The sequence below is a fragment of the Mauremys mutica genome, chromosome 5 (assembly GCF_020497125.1).
Source record: "Mauremys mutica isolate MM-2020 ecotype Southern chromosome 5, ASM2049712v1, whole genome shotgun sequence".
NCBI lineage: Eukaryota > Metazoa > Chordata > Testudines > Geoemydidae > Mauremys > Mauremys mutica.
The window spans coordinates 138,496,548-138,516,769 of record NC_059076.1 but is presented as its reverse complement, the minus strand read 5'-3'; the positions used below and the strand labels follow the sequence as shown (position 1 = coordinate 138,516,769).

The 20,222-nt window shown below is 48.4% G+C and overlaps 1 protein-coding gene across 5 annotated transcripts in view; it reads right to left on the bottom strand.

Moving 5' to 3' along the window:
- RAB11FIP5 (RAB11 family interacting protein 5) overlaps nt 1-20,222 on the bottom strand; it is a 101,762-nt gene that overhangs the window by 14,000 nt on the left and 67,540 nt on the right. The window contains exons 2-3 of one of the 5 annotated variants that reach the window (XM_045018127.1): nt 3,294-3,312; nt 361-3,045 (exon numbers count right to left, since the gene is read on the bottom strand). The exons of 1 other annotated variant lie outside the window; for it this stretch is intronic. In XM_045018127.1, coding sequence (XP_044874062.1) covers nt 361-3,045; nt 3,294-3,312 — 2,704 coding nt within the window. Of the gene's footprint in view, nt 1-360; nt 3,046-3,293; nt 3,313-14,854; nt 14,893-20,222 lie in introns of those variants that run through there. 3 more of the 5 variants (XM_045018128.1, XM_045018130.1, XM_045018126.1) reach the window with 3 other exon arrangements.

Below are 20,222 nucleotides of genomic sequence, written 5' to 3'. Positions count from 1 at the left end.
AATCTGGGGAACATTTGCACCACTAGCTCTGAGCAAGCACAGGACGGCCATGGAGACTCCCAATCCCAGTCCGATAGAGCTGAGGATTTAAGTCAATCCAATGAAACTCTCAGGGGCCTATAGGGTTTTATTTGAAAATGGGATTAGCACACTTCACTTTGGAAATGGATAAAGATCTGGGGGACGGGGCGGGAGAACAGCGGCAGGCTCAGGCAGTTTCCTTTGCTGCATGAATTACTTGACAACTTTGGCCAATGGATGCCCTATCTGCAGGTGCTACCTAAAGGCCCAAGAGTGGAAGGGAAGAAGGGGGCTATTTTCCCTCAGGGACACACCCTTCGCCTCCCCCGGAGTGCTCACCTGCTTGTCTGATGGAAAGAGGGCTTCTCAGCCGGCTGTGTCTCCTTGGGCAAAACCGTGAGCGTTGAGACTTTCATGCCACCGGTCTGCAGCAAAGGGCAGGAGGACTGGGCTGCTGCCCGGCTGGTCACTGCAGGCACCCCAACAGTTGTAGGGCACACGATGGGGGAAGGGAAATTGAACTGCTGGGGGTTAGTCGCGGCCACAAGGGAAGGTGTGGAGGAGGCCAAGGGCTGGTTGCCATGCAAGAAAGGAAGCTCAACTAGCTGGTCCCCTGGGAGGTTAGCAGGCTGGAAGCCATGTGGAGCAGCTTCCTCATGAAGGTCTTTGAAGTTTAAGCCTCCCTGACCAGGCATTTCAGGTGATGTGGCCTGAATCGGGAGCACATCTGGTGGCTTTTCCACGAAGGGATTGTTTGGGGAAGAGGGGCTGACTCTGGGGGCGAAAGGGTTGCCCAGGGTTGAAATGTTATCCTGCTCTCTGCTCTCCTCCCCACTCACTGGCCTCCAGAAGTCAGCCTGTTTGAAGTCTATCACTCGATCTGCTGACCGGCTAAGCCGCTGACTTGACAATGGCTCGGGCCTGTCAGCTGAATAGCCACCCTGCTCCGACGCCCTGGTCGGGCTCACTAACGCTGCTGGGGTTTGAGGCTCCCATTCAGCTGGCTGGGCTGGTGCTTTGCTAGGGTGGCCCTGCTTATCTCCCTGTCCCGATTTAGGCCTTGGCTGCGAGGGATGCTCTTGCAGAGCTGACCTTTCAAGCTGGTTAGCTGGGCTGGGGCTTGGGTAGGGCATAGCTGGCCGCTGCTCCTCCACAGCCGTGCAGAACAGCACCGATTGGCTGGATTCTGGATCTCGGGGAGTATCGGGCTCTGAAGGAATCAGTTGCTCAGGGAGTATTTCGTTCCTCTCTGGGAACGCCGGTGCAGTTTCCGACAAGCCCCACCCGGTGCTGGAGCATCGCTCGGTGAGCTTTTGTGACTGGGGAGGGAAGCCTGGCTTTACCATTTCCAATTTGTTTGCGTCTTCTTCAGCATCTGGCAGGCCTAATCCGTCTAGTGAGAATTTCGAAGGGCAAGTCTCGAACTGCTCAGCCCCAGTCTCCTCATTTATCTCTAGCAGGTTTTCCCCAGAAGAGGTGTCCCGTTCTGTGAACTCATTAGCTCTTGCCTTCAAATTAGCCACCCAGTCCTCTGTGGCGGAATCAGCGGCTCCAGCGACCGAAGGGACATACCTCGCTTTTGCTTCAATTATCACTGCTCCCAGCGCAGGTGGGCTGGGAGCCACTGGGGAAACGTTCTCGCCGCTTACAGGGGTATAGTGCAGGTGAATTGCCACCTCTGGGCCCTCCTCACTTTCACGCGGATATTCGTTGCCTTGCTGGCTCCTCCGCCTCTCCAAATTGGCCTCATCACCTTCCTCTCTGAAATCCCCGGGAGTGAACCATCTCCGCGGCTTTGGCGGCGGTGCCCCCGTGGTCATCTCCAAACCAGCTGCCCCGCTGCTCTCCTCCTCTCTCTCTGGGGTCTCAGTCCATGCAGCAGAGGGGACGGGTTTCTCCTGAAAGTCAGAACCTAGATTCATGCTGGCTTCATCTGCCTCCACTTGTGCAGTAATCTGAAGCCCACCTCCGGGTGGCTTTATATCAATCATCCCCTCTGTGTTACTAGAATCCTGACCATCACCGATGTCGACTACAGCTGACAGCTTCTCTGCTGCTTCCAGGTTTGACACCAACGATGGTAGGGCAGCGTTATTCCCAGGAAGGGCCTCACTGGGTTTCTGCAAGACTAAACTGCTTTTTGTCAATAGATCGGGGGCACTCACAGGGCTGCTTTCCTCTTCGAAGATGCCCTCATCGGAAGGTGGACATGGCCTGAACCTGCTCTCCTGAACCTCGGGTTCCTTCTCGGCGACGGTTCGGTCACTTTCCGATAGACCACCAATTGTTTCTGTGCCTGTGGTCGTCCATTCGTCTTCCCCTGCACTGCTGGGCTCCTCCTCATTGTATGCTACAGTCGGTTTTTCTACATGCACCATTTCTCTGTCCCATTTCGCTCTGGCGCTATTTTGAGTAGTCAGTGCTGCTGCATCCTCCTCCTTCCCCAAAGCTCCCACTGCAGACCAGGCTGACAAAGGTGGAGTGGTGCTAGTTTTCTCACTCTCCAACAGAGAACTTAAAGGCAAATGACCCAACACACCATCTTCTCTCAGTGTAGCTTCCTGCGCTGTCTTCAGTAAGTTTGCTTCCATTCCTTTTAAGATCGTGACATCTGCCCAGGACCCTGGACCTAGAGACACTTCATCATTAGCTATCTCAGACTTGTTTTCCTGAACCAGTTCAGCTGGGCTTTCTGTTGGACTTGGATCATCGACGCAGGCCATGCCCTCCATAACTACAGAAGCCAAAAGGCTTTCCTCCCGAATTTCTGGTTTGAGTCTACTCGTTGCAAAGGCATCAAAGGTGTCATCCCAGTCAAAGACGGGAGGAGCAGCAGGAGTCTGTTCTTGAGGAGAGCGGAGTCCTTGGGATGTGGGAGTGGCTTCTGGAATAGGGGCGCCAGCGCTTTGGGTTGAAGACTCCTGCTGTGGTTTGTTAAGTCCTATGGAGGCAGAGGGATTGTAATCCTCAGAGGAATAAAGGTGCCCAACGACCTCTTTGGTAGCATGCGACCCAGACTGGAAACTAGAGAAAAAGTGAGTAGGGGAAGGAGAGTTTAGTACCTGGTCAGCAAGGAGGTCCTCAAAGAAAGGGTTGCTGTGCAGGGAGTGGAGGAATGGGTTGGTAGGGGACAGGCATCCAAACTGGCTTTCTTCAGTAGCAGTTAAAAGGTTAGTGCTTAGCATGCGAGCAGGATGGACTATACCAGCAGGAGGACACTGAACAGGGGACCAAGGGGAAAAGTGAGAAGGTGCATCTGAGCTGGTTTCTACCTTAGGAGACACTTCCAGGCTGTGGAGGGAAGACAAAATAGTCCTCCTGGTTAATACTATGACAGCGCTTAAGTATATTCACCTCACCCCACCCCGCCACCCACCCACCCCACCCCACAAACACTTATGGTCAAAGCTGTGCAGTGCTGCAGGGATCACACATTCCTTCCTGTTAAGCAGAGCAATGATTAAGACAGAGATGCATGGACAGTGCATGCGCTGGTATGAAGGAAAGGGAAACCCTTGTTTCAATGCAGCTCTTGGAACCGCCCCCCCGCCCCGTTTCTTTACAACGTGCAGAATTCCTAAAGCTCTGAACCACAGGGTAAGGGGGTAACTAATGACCTTAGAGGAACGCAGAACTGGAGAGGGGCCCCAATCCAACGCCTGTGGCCCAAACTCCCTGTTCATTGATTGATAACTTGTACTGGAGGCCAATTTTCCAAGTCCCTTTCTCACCTGAGTAGTCCCACTGAATTCAGGAGGACTCCTGGAATAAGTAAGGCTGACTCACATGAGTCAGGGTTGCGAGCCCAAGCCCATAGTGACTTACTTCAGTGTCTGGTCATTTGCTTGGTTTCACATCAGGTCAGCAGAGAGAGGCTCTCTAAATCCTCCTTTTCCCCTCCTCCCACAGAACCCCCTGAATACCAAAGTCAGCACAGGAACTGCAGTTATAGCGAAAGAGAAAACAAATGATGAACAACAGGGGGCAGCATGTGGCCAGGGCACTGGGCTGGGAGTCAGGAGACCCGGGTTCTGTTCCTACCTCTGCCGCTGGTTCCCTGTGTGATCTTTGGGCAAGCCACTCCCGTTCCATGCCTCCGAGGCGCTGAGCTATCCCTCGGCCCACTCAACAGGAAGCTGCAGGGATCTCAGCACCACCAAGAAACAGGCCATTAACCCCCCCTCTGTGGCTCCGTTTCCCTGGCTGTACCAATGGAGATGCAGATCCATCCCCACCTTTACAATGGGTCAGAGACTATTCCTCCTCCTCCTTTATGGAGCATTGCCAGCTCAACTCAACCCATTTCACAAACCTCTGGAGTGGAGCCGCATGAGGCCCTGGCAGCAGGTTTACCCCTGAGCTGAGAGACAGAATTTAACAAACTTGCATGAGGTCACACAGGAGTCCCTGGTGCAGCCAGGAATTCCCACTCCCAGCCAGTATTTGAACCACAAGGCAATCCTTCCCCTCAAACCCTTTCCACCAAGACTCAGCAGTGAGGAGCACAAGGGATAGCTGAATCCCTTGCCCCCATACTCCCTAGAGGCTAGTGCTTTGGGGGCACCTTTATCCCAACAGCCCCCCATTTCCAGCAGCACCTGGGGGCAGCGCCCTCCCAGCAGCTCCAGACTCAGAGATGTTAGAACAGGGAGGCAACCAACACACTCTGGTGGCATCTTCCCTGCCCCCGACTTCAGATCATATGCCCTACAGCCAATCAGTGGGATTATTGCCCTCTGGCCCCTGCAAAGATCCACCCCTGTCCCCCGACAGCAGGTAGAGGGGCGGTTGGGCCCTCACTAGTCACAGCAGCTACTAAGCCAGCGTCTCTCTGTGTGTAGGTAAAGTTCAGCTAGGAGGAAATGTAAAAAGCACCTTCTCTTCCATCCCACTTCAGCCTTCTCTCACAGAGACAGTTTACATACGAACACGAGGCTGCATAACCTCACTGGTGCTTATAGGCACCACCTGACTTCTCGTGCCATCGAGGTATTTTAAAATAAATTTCCAATTGAAATTCTCTTCCCCTGCTCCCTTTTTTTGTGATTTATAAACTTCTCCATGAAGGCTGTAAACCGAGCTCGCTTCCTGAGTAAATTTCAGTCATGGCATGCCTCTAGGCGGATCTGGTACTGCCAGGTTGTTGCCCAAAGCCAGGCTGTGCAAGGTTCGCCGGTGGATTTCCAGAGTAGGAAACAAACACAGCATGGATGCAGGTTTTCAAAACCAGACCTATACGTAAGAGTTTAGATGGAATGGAGGAAAGCTGCAGCAAAGGCTGGCCTCAAAAACCTCAGCAGAGCTGCTTTGGGAGGAACACAGCGAAGACAACTCAAAGAATCATAGAAGATCAGGGTTGGAAGGTCATCTAGTCCAACCCCCCTGCTCAAAGCAGGACCAATCCCAACTAAATCAATCTCTGGATTTTTTGGGGATATTATTGTTACATATCTCATGCCACTTAGGACGGACGGGCGGGCGGACGGACAAACGAACACTTTGTGTTTGACCCATTTTACCTTCTGGCTAGTCAGTTTCACCTGCTGATTGTGAATCTGTCCTACAATGACCAGAAGAGAAACTCCCCTCTTTTTTTTTTTAAAAGGAAAAAAATGTCATTTTGAGGCAAGGGGCGGAGTTTGGGGGGAAATGCAGTGCCTGAAATTATGTTACTTTTGCATAGTGGACTGGATTTCAAGTTGTCTGTGTCCCTGGAACAGGAGTGTAACATGAATTTGTTTTTACATGGCCCGATCCATTCTGTTGATGGAGGAAAGGATCCATCTCTTCCTCCTCCTAACAGCAGCTCCAGCTAAGATCCACACTAGACAACGAGAGCAGTCAACTTCAGTAACTCAGACATAGGTTAGGGGTTTGTTATTGAAGTGGGTGGGTGAGATTCTGTGGCCTGCATTGTGCAGGAGGTCAGACTAGATGATCATAATGGTCCCTTCTGACCTTAAAGTCTATGAGTCTATATGCAGTTCTGGTGAAACTCAGATAAGCCTTCCACTATCAGCAACCTCCCTGCAAATTACTTATTTTTTAATGTGACAGAAAAGAAAGCTATCCAGGAGCAGTGTTGAAAATCAAGACCAGATTTCTTTACAATGAAACTAAGGACTCACTGGGACAGATAAAGCCTCTGAATTTCACACATGTGGTTTGTGCCCCAAACCATAAGGCAGTCCCAGCCCATGAACCTTCAATAAGATTGATGAATGTGGCCCAACATAAACTTGACATTGAAACCAAACTTCGGGCACATTCTTCCAGGGTCCACTGCAACCATCTTTCACAGACCGAGCCTTAATCGTCCTTGGGTGGAAGACAGAGTGCTGCTACAGGAAGCGTATAATGGGCCCTCTCTGTGTAATTCCATGGAAGACAATGGCATTACATGAGAGAGGCATTTTATTGAATTAGTCACAAGCCTTTCAGTGGCACTCGGTACTGAAACATGCAAACGCCTATCATCACCCCTGCTTTAAAGACGGGAAACTTGGACAGGTGACCCAAATTCCCCACTGCCTGGCACCTTGTGTTGCCATTCACATCTGTGCACAGCAAATATAAAAACAACACCAGGGTGTGAGTAGAGAATTTGGATTTGGGACCATTTTACCTCCCCTTGGCACAGAGTAAGTGACCGCACAAGGAACCAAGTGGTGGAGACCCAGGGATATCCCACAGAAAGTCTGTGGAAAGGCCAGGAAGAGAACCCAGCTCTCCAGTGTTCTGGGGCCATGGCTTTAACCACAAGCCCATCCCCTCATCCCACAGAGTCACTGTCATGTTTGTTTAATCGCCTCTAGTGCTGCAATTGCTGCCTCCAATCCACCTTCGCTCAGGGAGTTGTAAAGCACATCTGGATTTTTCTCTTGACCTTCCAGCTCTACAATGCTCCATGGCTAAATACACCAGCAATACCTGGCCCAGGGTACGCGGCCTTGCACCTGCAGTGCTAGCTCTGAATTGGTTTCGGTATTTTTGGCCAAGCAAAGCAAGGCCCTACGCTCACCTTGATGGCATTTCTCCATTCATACATCTGTAACACGACAACTTCCGAAAACCGCCCCTGAGCGATGGTAGAACATCGGAGAACGTTCAAGGGAGCACCAGGCAGAGCCCTGCTGATTTCGGCAGAAACTAAAAGAGCCTGAAATTAACCCATAAACTGCCCATTTTGTGATGCCAGCAGAGGAAGCTCTCTGGCACCCTCTTGCTGCTATTTACACATCACAGGCAGCAGCTTACTAGAATGTAGGCTGAGCTGTATACCCACACAAGGCCCTTCTCCCCGTTCCAGCCAGGTGGCTCCAAACAGACCCTTACCCGCTCCCCATGCAGCTATCCTGCCCTCCTGGGCTCTTGGCCCCAATCTCCAGCCAGACCCCTCACACTCTGGCCAGCCCCACCTCCACCCCGACCTACATTTGCACTTAAAAGGTTGAACAAGGCACAGAGCTCGGTCAACATGAGCAGTGAAGTGTGCAACTGTCTGTCATTAGCTACAAAGACCTGTACATTTCTCCCTGTGGATTGCGAGAACTAGATTTCTGCTGGAAGAACAGGAGTTACTGGAAGCATACCCATGTACACCCTTCTGAGAAGGATCTGCCAGCCACTGCTCTGCCTCCTGATCTAGTGACTTTACGCTTGGCCACACCAGATTTTAGCGCTAAAGCCAAAATCCTTCCCACCCTGAAAATAAGAGTGTGAACTGTCCCCAGCACCCAGGGCATCCTTCCAGCTCTCAGCGATATAGCTATGAAGGGATCCACTTTAGAACAGCATTTTTAGCTGTGGCCCAAGAGGCTGGTCACAGTCTTTAAAAATCCTCCAGAAAGCAGAATTCCTGCTTCTGTTTTACTCCTCTGAAATAAAGGAACTTAACACTAGGGGGCGTGCGTGCTCTGCATTGCCTCAGTGGAAAGTAAACTCCCACTTTAATTGAAAATAAAAACCAAAAAATATCACCCTTCTTCACTGTAATTCTGAGGTCAAGGAGCGGTCCTGAAAACATCGCTGATGTTTGATGTATTAGGATCAGATCTACACTCCCACCCTGCCTGCTTTGCAGAGCCCGACACCCAACATTCCCGGTTTCTGACTTCTCTGGCATCACGCCTCCGATGCACAGCATTTCCATTGATTGTCTCGGCCGCTTTTACATCTGGAGGAGGTTAACTGACTTGATCTTGCTTTCACTTGTGTCAGTCTCCTCACCTCTCCCACATACATTCCATTTCTCTCCCTCGCTGGCAGCTGGCCCCTGCTTCCCTCTCCTGTCAGAAGAGCAGCCCTGGCTGGGAGTTTGAGTATGGCTCCTGCATAACGGAGCGCTGTGCAGGCAGAGGTCTGATCAAAGAGCTGGGAGCCAGGAATGCCCAACTTCTAACCCAAGCTCTGACACCAGCAACCCCTGGGATCTTGTCGGTGTCACTTAGCCACTCTGTGTCCCATATTTCCCATGCGTAACATTGCGATAATACTTGCCTATCCCACAGGGCTGCTAGGGACTAGTAGATGAATGTTTGTAGAGAGTTCTGAAGAACAGAGGGCTGTAAGTATTCAGTGGGAGTTGCATTTTCTGCTACAGTGCTACCCATAGACAATATGAAAGAGCCTCCAAGCAGTAAGTTCTGGATGCTGAAAAGAAGTGACCCCTTCTAGGGCTACACTACTCTATCCCCATCTCCTGTCTCCATTATTCGGATGGTCCACCCCTGTGATCAGTTCCCATGCCTGCCTCCACTGCTGCACCCAGCTCCACCAGCTGCATGGAACTGACACGATTCTTGAGAGCATGGCTTCTGCCTACCAGCGTAGAATCAAATGAAGTAAAAATCTTAAATGAACTAAATTGTACTACAGAATCTCTATGGATAGTAATTTCATGTTTGAAAAACAAGAATATAGCAGGAGGGCTATATTACACACCACCTGACCAGGATGGTGTTAGTGACTCTGAAATGCTCAGGGAGATTAGAGAGGCCATTAAAATAAAAAAACCTCAATAATAATAATGGGGGATTTCATCTATCCCCATATTGACTGGGTACATATCACCTCAGGAAGCGATGTTCAGATAAAGTTTCTTGACACCTTAAATGACAGTTTCTTGGAGAAGCTGGTCCTGGAACCCACAAGAGGAGAGTCAATTCTTAATTTAGTCCTAGGTGGAACACAGGATCAGGTCCAAGAGGTGAATATAGCTAGTCCGCTTGGTAATACGGACGCTCCCCGACTTACACAAGCGTTCCGTTCTGGAACACCTTCCGTAACTTGAATTTTGCCTAAGTCAGGAACGCATACCCGACCATTATGCAAAAAAAAACCACAACAACTTTCTAGCTTACGGAACTTTTTCCATAAGTGCGGATTTGTGTAAGTCAGGTTTGCGTAACCCGGGGAGCGTCTGTACTGACAAATTTAATTATATTATGAACATCCCTGTGGCAGGGAAAACTCCACAGCGGCCCAACACTGTAGCATTTAATCTCAGAAAGAGGAACTACAAAAAAAATGAGGTTAGTGAAAAAGAATTTTAAAAGGTACAGCACCAAAAGTAAAATCCCTGCAAGCTGCGTAGAAACTTTTTAACGATACCATAATAGAGACTCAATTTAAATGTATACCCCTATTAAAAAACATAGTAAGAGAACCAAAAAAAAGCCACTGTGGCTAAACAACAAAGTAAAAAGCAGTGAGAGGCAAAAAGGCAGCCTTTAAAAAGTGGAAGATAAATCCTAATGAGGAAAATACAAAAGAGCATAAACTCTGGCAAATGATGTGTAAAAATATAATTAGAAAGACCAAAAAAGAATTTGAAGAACAGTTAGCCAAAGACTCCAAAAGTAATAGCAAACGTTTTTTTAAATACATCAGAAGCAGGAAGCTGCTAAACAACCAGTGGGCCCGCTGGACGATTGAAATGCTAAAGGAGCATTCAAAGATAAGGCCATTGCAGAAAAACTAAATGAATTCTTTGCATCAGTCTTCACTGTTGAGGATGTGAGGGAGATTCCCAAACCTCAGCAGTTCTTTTTGGGTGACAGATCTGAGGAATTGTGCCAAATTGAGGTGTCATTAGAGGAGGTTTTGGAACAAACTGATAAATTAAACAGTAATAAGTCTCCAGGACTGATGGTATCACCCAAGAGTTCTGAAGGAACTCAAATGTGAAATTGCAGGACTACTAACTGCCATCTGTAACCTATCATTTAAATCAGATTCTGTACCAAACGACTGGATAACTAATGTGATGCCAATTTTTAAAAAGGGCTCCAGAGGTGACCCTGGCAACTACAGGCCAGTAAGCCTCACTTCAGTATCGGGCAAATTTGTTGAAACTATCGTAAAGAAGAAAAAATCCATGGTACACCCACACCTGGAATACTGCGTGCAGATGTGGTCGCCCCATCCCAAAAAAGATGTACTGGAATTGGAAAAGGTTCAGAAAAGGGCAACAAAAATGATTAGGGGTATGGAACGGCTTCCGTATGAGGGGAGATTAATGAGACTGGGACTTTTCAGCTTGGAAAAGAGGCGACTGAGGGGCGATATGATAGAGGTCTATAAAATCATGAGTGGTGTAGAGAAAGTAAATAAGGAAGTGTTATTTACCCCTTCTCATAATATAGGAACCAGGGGCCACCAAATGAAATCAATAGGCAGCAGGTTTAAAACAAACACAAGAAAGTATTTTTTCCACACAACGCACTGTCAACCTCTGGAACTCCTTGTCAGAGGGTGTTGTGAAGGCCAATAGTATAACGGGATTCATTAGGGAGCTAGATAGATTCATGGAAGATAGGTCCATCAATGGCTATTAGCCAGGATGGGCAGGAATGGTGTCCCCAGCTCTGGATGCCAAAGCTGGGATTGGGTGAGAGGGCATGGATCACTTGATGATAATCTGTCTGTTCATTCCCCTTGGGCACCTGCCATTGGCCACTGTCAGAGGACAGGATACTGGGCTTGAGGGACCTTTGGTCTGACCCAATATGGCTGTTCTTATGTATGTTCTTATGCTCTATACAGCAGTGAAAGTGACCAGAGTGGTGTTAATTTCACTCTGAAGCAGCTGGCAAAGATCTGCGCAGCAGACAGGGCTGCTGGCTCAGGGAGGCGACACTGAATCGGTGCAAGTTTCTACTCACATTCGGAAAAAATATCTTCACAACCAAGAGGGTTAAAACTCCTTTTAAAAAGTGCTGCATTACGCAGGTCCCTTCACTTGCCAGAGGAAACTTCTCCCTCCCCTGCGGGAAACAGGTTTTTTGAAGCCCTGACGTCAAAAACACATTAACACCATCACCTTGCACTTAAAGCACATGCAACTTGGCAGGATTTTGAACACCTTGTATTTCTGTCCCCCTTTTACAGGAGACAGACAGAGATTAACTAACCAGTAAAATGCATCAAGTCAGCACTAGAACCCAGGAGTCCTGACCACCAGCTCCTTTTACAACTGCCACTCTCAGCCACACCTCTTTAAATACGTGAAAGGAGGGGCTGAACTCCCATTCTAGAGATTCTGCTCAATGCCTGTTTTTGACAGTGGGAAAAAAAGAACTTGTATGATGACCACTCCTGTGAACATCGGAATGCAAACAGGCATTTCCCGTCCCCGGGAGTGTAAGGTGATGGAAGGATAGGTATTTGCCAGAGAACCCAAGAACCTGAAACTCCTCCTACAGCCTCTGTGGTGGGGTAGGGATTCAATCAATTATTTTTTACTCCTGTTTGAACTTAAAGAATAAAAAAACAAACAAACATAAAAAAACAACAATTCTGGCATGTGGAGGAAAAAAATCTTCCCGTTTCCCAGATGTTAAATTTCGGTGCCTGCCCTCCCAGAGAAGTAAATGAAACACCCAGACTAAAAGCCCTTTCAAAGCTTCAGAACTGTACTGAGCTAAAATCCTTTCCCAGTAACTGCGACAGTGCTTGACTGTAAAGGGGAGTGCCTCGACAAAGCCATGCTACACCAGAGAGCTGTTCTCACAAAACTAGGAAAAGCAATAACCGATATAGCACTTTACAGTCCAAGGATCTCAAAGCTATTACCAAAGTTAATGGATCTCGCATCCACCCCCAGATTTACCCCACCTGCAAAATTGGGATAAGGCGGCACAGAGAGCCAGGTGCCCAGTCCTGCAACAAATCTGTGGCAAAGTTGGGAAAAGAATCCAGGAGACTTGGCTCCCAACCCCCAGATCTAATCCCTGAACACCGCCTTCTCATCAGCACATGGGCACCAATTCAGCTGAAGCTTTTTCCTCCATTATTCCCCAAATATTTTCAGCTCTCCAGTTAAGAGCTGCACAGTGAGAACCCAGGAAAAAAAAAATCAGTTGGGTAAAGCTGAGCATCCTTGACTTCCGTGTATTAGTCTAACTAGACACTGGCAGCCCAGTCACATCAATTCAAACCAGCTCGCTACTGGAACAGAAAGAGGTTATGCCAGCTTCCTAGACATCCGCTTGTAGGTTGTGTTCTCTTCACTACGCTCCCTGGGAAGTCAAGGTGTTTACCTGAGACAAACCATTCAGAGGTGTAGTCAGCTATAAATTATTGCTCCTGTGGGGCATGGGGGGAATAAAGGCTAAAGAAAACGTTTCCCATCAAATATTTAGTCACAGACATTATGAATTCTTTGCATCGGTCTCTACTGTTGAGGATGTGAGGGAGATTCCCAAACCTCAGCCGTTCTTTTTGGGTGACAGATCTGAGGAATTGTCCCAGACTGAGGTGTCATGAAAGGAGGTTTTGGAACAAATTGATAAACTAAACAGTAATAAGTCTCCAGGACTGATGGTATCACCCAAGAGTTCTGAAGGAACTCAAATGGGAAATTGCAGGACTACTAACTGTCATCTGTAACCTATCATTTAAATCAGCTTCTGTGCCAAATGACTGGAGGATAGCTAATGTGACACCAATTTTTAAAAAGGGCTCCAGAGGTGACCCTGACAACTACAGGCCAGTAAGCCTCACTTCAGTATCAGGCAAACTGGCTGAAACTATCGTAAAGAAGAAAATTGTCAGACACAAAGATGAACATAATTTGTTGGAAAATAGTCAACGTGTTTTTTTGTAAAGGGAAATCACGCCTCACCAATCTACTAGAATGCTTTGAGGGAGTCAACAAGCATGTGGACAAAGGAGATCCAGTGGATATAGTGTATTTAGATTTTCAGAAAGCCTTTGACAAGGTCTCTCACCAAAGGCTCTTAAGCAAAATAAGCGGTCATGGAATAAGAGGGAAGGTTCTCTCATGGATTGGTAACTGGTTAAAAGATGGGAAACAAAGGGTAGAAATAAATGGTCAGCTTTCAGAACGGAGAGAGGGAAATAGTGGTGTCCCCCAGGGATCTGTACTGGGCCCACTCCTATTCAACATATTCATAAGCGATCTGGAAAAAGGGGTAAACAGCGAGGTAGCAAAATTTGCAGATAATACAAAACTACTCAAGATAGTGAAGTCCCAGGCAGACTGCAAAGAGCTACAAAAGGATCTCACAAAACTGGGTGACTGGGCAACAAAACGTCAGATGAAATTCAATGTTGATAAATGCAAAGTAATGCACATTGGAAAACATAATCCCAACTATACGTATACACTGATGGGGTCTAAATTAGCTGTTGCCACTCAGGAAAGAGATCTTGGAGTCATTGTGGATAGGTCTCTGAAAACATCCACTCAATGTGCAGCGGCAGTCAAAAAAGCAAACAGAATGTTGGGAATCATCAAGAAAGGGACAGATAAGAAGACAGAAAATACCATATTGCCTCTCTATAAATCCATGGTACATCCACACCTTGAATACTGCGTGCAGATGTGGTCGCCCCATCTCAAAAAAGATATATTGGAATTGGAAAAGGTTCAGAAAAGGGGAACAAAAATGATTAGGGGTATAGAACGGCTTCCATATGAGGAGAGATTAATAAGACTGGGACTTTTCAGCTAGGAAAAGAGGCGACTGAGGGGCGATATGATAGAGGTCTATAAAATCATGAGTGGTGTGGGGAAAGTAAATAAGGAAGTGTTATTTACCCCTTCTCATAATATAGGAACCAGGGGCCACCAAATGAAATCAATAGGTAGCAGGTTTAAAACAAACAAGAAAGTATTTTTTTCCACACGATGCACTGTCAACCTCTGGAACTCCTTGTCAGAGGGTGTTGTGAAGGCCAATACTATAATGGGATTCATTAGGGAGCTAGATAGATTCATGGAGGATAGGTCCATCAGTGGCTATTAGCCAAGATGGGCAGGGATGGTGTCCCTAGCCTCTGTTTGCCAGAAGCTGGGATTGGGCGACAGGGGATGGATCACTTGATGATAATCGGTCTATTCATTCCCCTTGGGGCACCTGCCATTGGCCAGTGTCAGAGGACAGGATACTGGGCTTGATGGACCTTTGGTCTGACCTAATATGGCCGTTTTTATGTACACCCTTGATACTGGGCTCTTCAGCATGCAAAATCCCTGTCCTTGCCACTGGAAATCAACATACCTTGAAAGGGATTGGACCATGGGGACGTACCTGGCTGGACATAGTGGAGGCTTTTCCAGATTTCCCCTATAAACCCAAGAGGAAAGAGACACATGACAGCACAGCCCCTTTCACCACACCCTTTTTCTAATAGGTTCTGTAAGACCCTAATATTTTGGCGGCTCATGATTTTAGATCCTGAAGCATGACAACACTAGAAATTATTTAAGTGTCAAACTGAGATGGGGCCAGCAAGGTCTAGCAATACTAGTTCCTCATCTGGCTTTGTTACAAAACCCTGCAAACCACACACACGGCTCGCTTACCTAACACACCTTCCTGTTGGCATTCACTTGTCCTCATTTGCCACACACTCACTGCCCCTCTGCCATGTACACTGACCAAACTGGACAGTCTCTACGCAAAAGAATAAACGGACACAAATCTGACATCAGGAATCATAACACTCAAAAGCCAGTAGGAGAACCCTTCAATCTCTCTGGCCACTCAGTAACAGACCTGAAGGTGGCAATTTTGCAACAGAAAGACTTCAAAAACACCCCAGCAAGAAACTGCTGAGCTTGAATTGATTTGCAAAGTAGATACCATTAACTCTGGCTTGAAGAGAGACTGGGAATGGCAGAGTCATGACACAACTTGAATCTATTTCCTTATGATAACGATCCTTACACCTCTTGTCAACTGTCTGTAATTGACCATCTTGATTAATCACTACAAAAGTTTCTTTCCTGCTGATAACAGGTCATCTTAATTAATTAGCCTCTTAGAGCTCGTATGGCATCTTGTGTGTGTGTGTGTGACACACACACACACATATACGTACATACACACACACACACACTTACACTTCTTATATGCTCCATTCTATGCATCCGATGAAGTGGACTGTAGTCCACGAAAGCTTATGCTCAAATAAATGTGTTAGTCTCTAAGGTGCCACAAGTCCTCCTGTTCTTTTTGCAGATACAGACTAACACGGCTGCTACTCTGAAACAAATCTTGCATCCAGATCGCGGGCTCTTTGAGGCAAGAGCCTCTCTGACTGGGCTGGGCACTGATCTGATCTCCTGCAGGACAGCAGTAAACAGTTCCAGGCACCTAACAGGCACTCAGTAACTACCTCCTTTCCCCAGCAGCCAGTCAATCCGCTTCCTTTAGCTTCCCTCCCTAGACTTTAGGAGAAGAGCCCGTGTCCTGGTGTCAGGACTACACTTTGCTCTAGCAGGACAGATAGTTTGTCACGGCTAAGTCTCCGCTCTCTCTCTCTCTCTCCAGTACTCCAATTCCAACACCTCAAGTCATCAGACTCAGGAATAATAATAGCACTTAGCAGTTTATATACACCTCCCTTCCTCTAAGGTGGAGGCATCATCCTCATTTTAGCAATAAGGAAACTGAGGCACACTGTCGTCAAGTGGCTTGCCCAAGGTCTTACAGTGAGCCAGTGGCAGAGCAAAGGACAAGGCCTGTCAGTCTACAGCATCCACAGTCAGATGAGCTCCCAGCAAGACTGTTAAAAGCAGTCATGCTGCCTACACTCCCCCAGAGCCTCTATTAAACTAGCCCTTCCATTCTCCCCTTTGTGCCTTCTTCCAAACCACCCCTTCACCTGAAACTCCCCCCTTCTTGTCTGTCCACTGACTAAACTACCCCCACCATAAAACACCCCTCAAAGCCCTTTGCTGATACCCAACAGGGCTTCCTTCACAGTCTATGGATTTTCTTCTATTACAGGCAAGCTGCCCGTGTCTTTCGATTGTAAGCTCCTTGCAGCAGGGACCAGGAGTTTCTCTAGGTCAGCAGAGCACCGAGTACACAGTCAGAATTCAATCAGCAACAACCCTTCTCCCTTGAGTCTCTTGCTTGAGCAATTACCAGGCAAGTTTTTGCATCAGAGTTTAGATTTCCCTTCCCTAGCCCCAGCCCTCTTCCTCCCCCACTCACATTCTCATGGCATAGCCGGCTGTAGAAAACATTCCAAGAAACGCATCCCAATTCTTCCTACCATATCAGCTATTTGTCAGACTATGATCTGAGGCCAGGGGCTCGGGGGAGGGGGGGGAAGCATACATTTGCAACAGCCTGGACGCACAGGTCTGCACTGTTTTTTAAAACAGTGGCTCTCAACCTTTCCAGATTACTGTACCCCTCTCAGGAATTGTCTTGCGTACCCCCAAGTTACACCTCACTTAAACTACTTGCTTACAAAATCAGACAAAAATGCAAGTGTCACAGCCACACCTTTACTGAAAAATTGCTGACTTTCTCATTTTTACTATAATTATAAAATAAACCAATTGGAATATAAATATTGTACTTACATTTCAGTGTATAGTATATAGAGGAGTATAAACAAGTCACTGTCTGTATGCAATTTAAGTTTGTACTGACTTAGCTAGTGCTTTTCCTGTAGCCTGTTGTAAAACTAGGCAAATATCTAGATGAGCTGATGTACCCCCGGAAGACCTCTGCATACCCCCAGGGGCACACATACCCCTGGTTGAAAACCACTCTTCGAAAATACTGACTAACCCAGCTACTCCCATAAAAGGCACATACAGATCAGTGAGTCAAAATAAATAAATAAATGCGGGGAGAAAGGAATCCACTGTCTGGCAGTCTTTTGTATATCTTGGCCTCTCTCTTGATTAAAAAAAAAATACGAGCAACTCGAGTGCCTCATCTTGATCCAACATATAATCAGTCAGATTTCTCCTACAGTTCCCAGTCTGCTCTTCAGAGCGAGTCCAGCAACACTGCACTATGTTCAACAGGCACTCACAATCCAGAGACGATAATATATGGAGATATACCTGTCTCATAGAACCAGAAGGGACCCTGAAAGGTCATCAAGTCCAGCCCCCTGCCTTCACTAGCAGGACCAATTTTTGCCCCAGATCCCTAAGTGGCCCCCTCAAGGCCTGAACTCACAAGCCTGGATTTAGCAGGCCAATGCTCAAACTACTGAGCTATCCCCTCCCCTCCTTTGCAAAAGGAGTGCAAATCTGTATTAGAAGAGAAATAAAACCACATGCATAAGGAAAAGCTGAGGCACAGAGGTCAAGGCTCAAATTCCAACCATAATAGAAACAAAGATCAGGCGTTTTCCCCTCAAATAACAGTGGAAAAATTGCTCCCTGTGCTGCTGTGGGCATTAATAGAGTCAGAACTCTGCCAGCAGCACCCAGCAATACCCTAGGAAAACTAGCACTTGAATGCCTTTGAATCCTCTAGGGAGAGACCAGAGGCAGCAGCTATATAATTTCCCAGGGCCAAGCCAAGACTTCTGAGGCCACCCAGCCCAGCAGCACCCCAAGGGACTCTGAGCCGTGTTGCAGGGCTGGGGATGAGGGAAAGGGCAGTAACCGGAGTGGGGATTAGTTACAGGTAGGTCTCCGGATCACTTTCACTGGCAAAGACTTCAGAGCATATGCCGCACATCTGATCAATGGGATTTCTGCTCTCCCAACACACACCTGGAGGGACCCTTCCCCGCTCCCCTTGGGAGCAGCAGAGTGAGCACCCCAGAGGCCCCACGTCCGAGGGAGTCTTTAGTGTTTTAAACATAAGGGGTGGGGAGGAAACAGTCTATGCAGAAGGGGTGAAACAAAAGTCAATCTAAGAGCTGCAACTACACTGCATACAATGGAAGAGCTCCCAGTCCTTCTCCGAGGGGAGGCATGAGTGTTAAGGGATCGGAGGGGCGCTACGGGCATTTTTCATAAGGCCGTTAAAAACATCGGCGCCATTAGAGCACAGAGCCAGTCTGAGCAGCCCAATGCCGAGCCCCCGTTTCTGAACGGGGCCCTGGGAGCTGTTACATGAGCAGGCAGCGAAGAACCACCCACCGGCCATTCGGCGTTCGGTGTCCCAGGGAAATCCGTCGCCGAGGCAGGGAGGGGAAGGGAACGAGGCCTTTCTGTGGCAACGCCCCCCAGCTCTGTTCTCAGATCGGCGGGCTGGAGCTCGCCTCCTCCTCAGGGCAGCGGGGGAGCCCCCCCACCCACTTGATCGTCTCCTCAGGCCTGGACATCTCCCATCTCTCCCCCCCACCCAGCAGGGGCTATGCTGGCTCTGGCCTAGGCGAGGGCCTGCACACAGCGTCAGCCAAGCCACCGGGGGCACCCACCTCAGGGCGGTGGCTGGGGAAAGCTGGTGCCGGCTGGCCTAGTCCATCCCAGCCCTTCCCAGGCCGGCTGGGAAAGGCAGGCCCGGCAGGAAACAGGAAGTCAGCCGTGAAGAAGGGGAGTCATCCCTCACCCCTCTGCAGTCTCCTAGGCTGTGGGCAAGAGGCGGGTCTAACCTCTGCTACCGACCCCAGCCAGGCTCCTGGGCAAGTCGCTTTGGCCCAAGCAGAAAGGAGGAACCACCGATCTGCAGTACCTGACGTGACACACCTTGGGCCTGAATTTCAGAGGTGCTGAGCACCCCCAACTCCACCTGAGGCCGAGGGGCGCTCCAGGTGATCAGCACTTCTGAAAACCGGGCCCCAGCTGTCTCTAACGGGGCACCCCAAAAAAGGGGTACCCCCACCACTCAGTGGTCACTCTTGAAAATCTGGCTGTCTCCCCCACCTGGGAAGTGGGAGGGGCCCCAACTTACTGCACACCTCCCAGGGATGTTGTAAGGCTTTATTTCAGGGCTGCTTCCATCATCTGCCCTGGAGCCATCTCCAGTGCTGGGGTGGTGACACGTTTCACTGAAGTGGGACTGCACAATGAGACTGGCAGTGACACGGGCCAAACAATGGGGCCCGATTCTCTACTACCCTCCATGGCATGATGTCACTTACCTCTGTGTCACATGGACGCAAGGTGGGTACAAAATGTTACCTGGCAGCACTTCCCTCTCTCACCAGCGGTAGCATTTTACACCCGATTTGCACAGGTGTAAATGGCTACAGAAGGTGTATGGCAGTGCTGAATCCAACACCTTAACATGTCCAGCTGAGCAGGTTGGCCAAATTAGGTCAGGAGGGTCACAGAGCTGGCAGAAGCTGTGTGCAGCAGACTTCAAATTGGACAGCACTGTCACCAGCGATTAGTCAATAGCTCAGGATGGTCTCTCTTTAGGCTAATTGAGTTTGTTTGTAGTTAGGGGTTTTTAAAGCCCTTTATATCTTCAAAGTGGTGGGTGTTTTTACCATAACCTCACTTTAGGGTTAATGGGTTGAGTTTCTCTATTTGCCAAATTAATCCTATTTAATGACATCTTTCACTATTCTGTTGGCCCTTGGTCACTAAAATATACTCATTTGATCATTCTAACCCGGTGGCTTTCAACCTGTAGTCCGCAGACCCCTGTTGGTCCACAGACTATGTCAAACATTTCCAAAGGAGTCTGCACCTCCATTTGATTTTTTTTTAGGAGTCCGCATATGAAAAAAGGTTGAAAACCACTGTTCTAACCCATGATGATCCAAGAAAAAAGTGGGTGAATAGATCTCAGACCTGGCCTTGTAAGCTTTCAGGACAACTGGGCAAGGTTGCATTACTTGGAGGGTTTCCCCTATTTTTTGTCATCAACAAAAATAACTAATCAAAAATCCTCCAGCCACTGTGCTTATTCTCCCAATTCCAAACTGCCCTTCCCCCATGGCTTCCCAGCTCCCAACAGTACCCCACCCAGACACTGAAACCGCCAACTTCATCCCTGTCAACATCTACCTGAGCC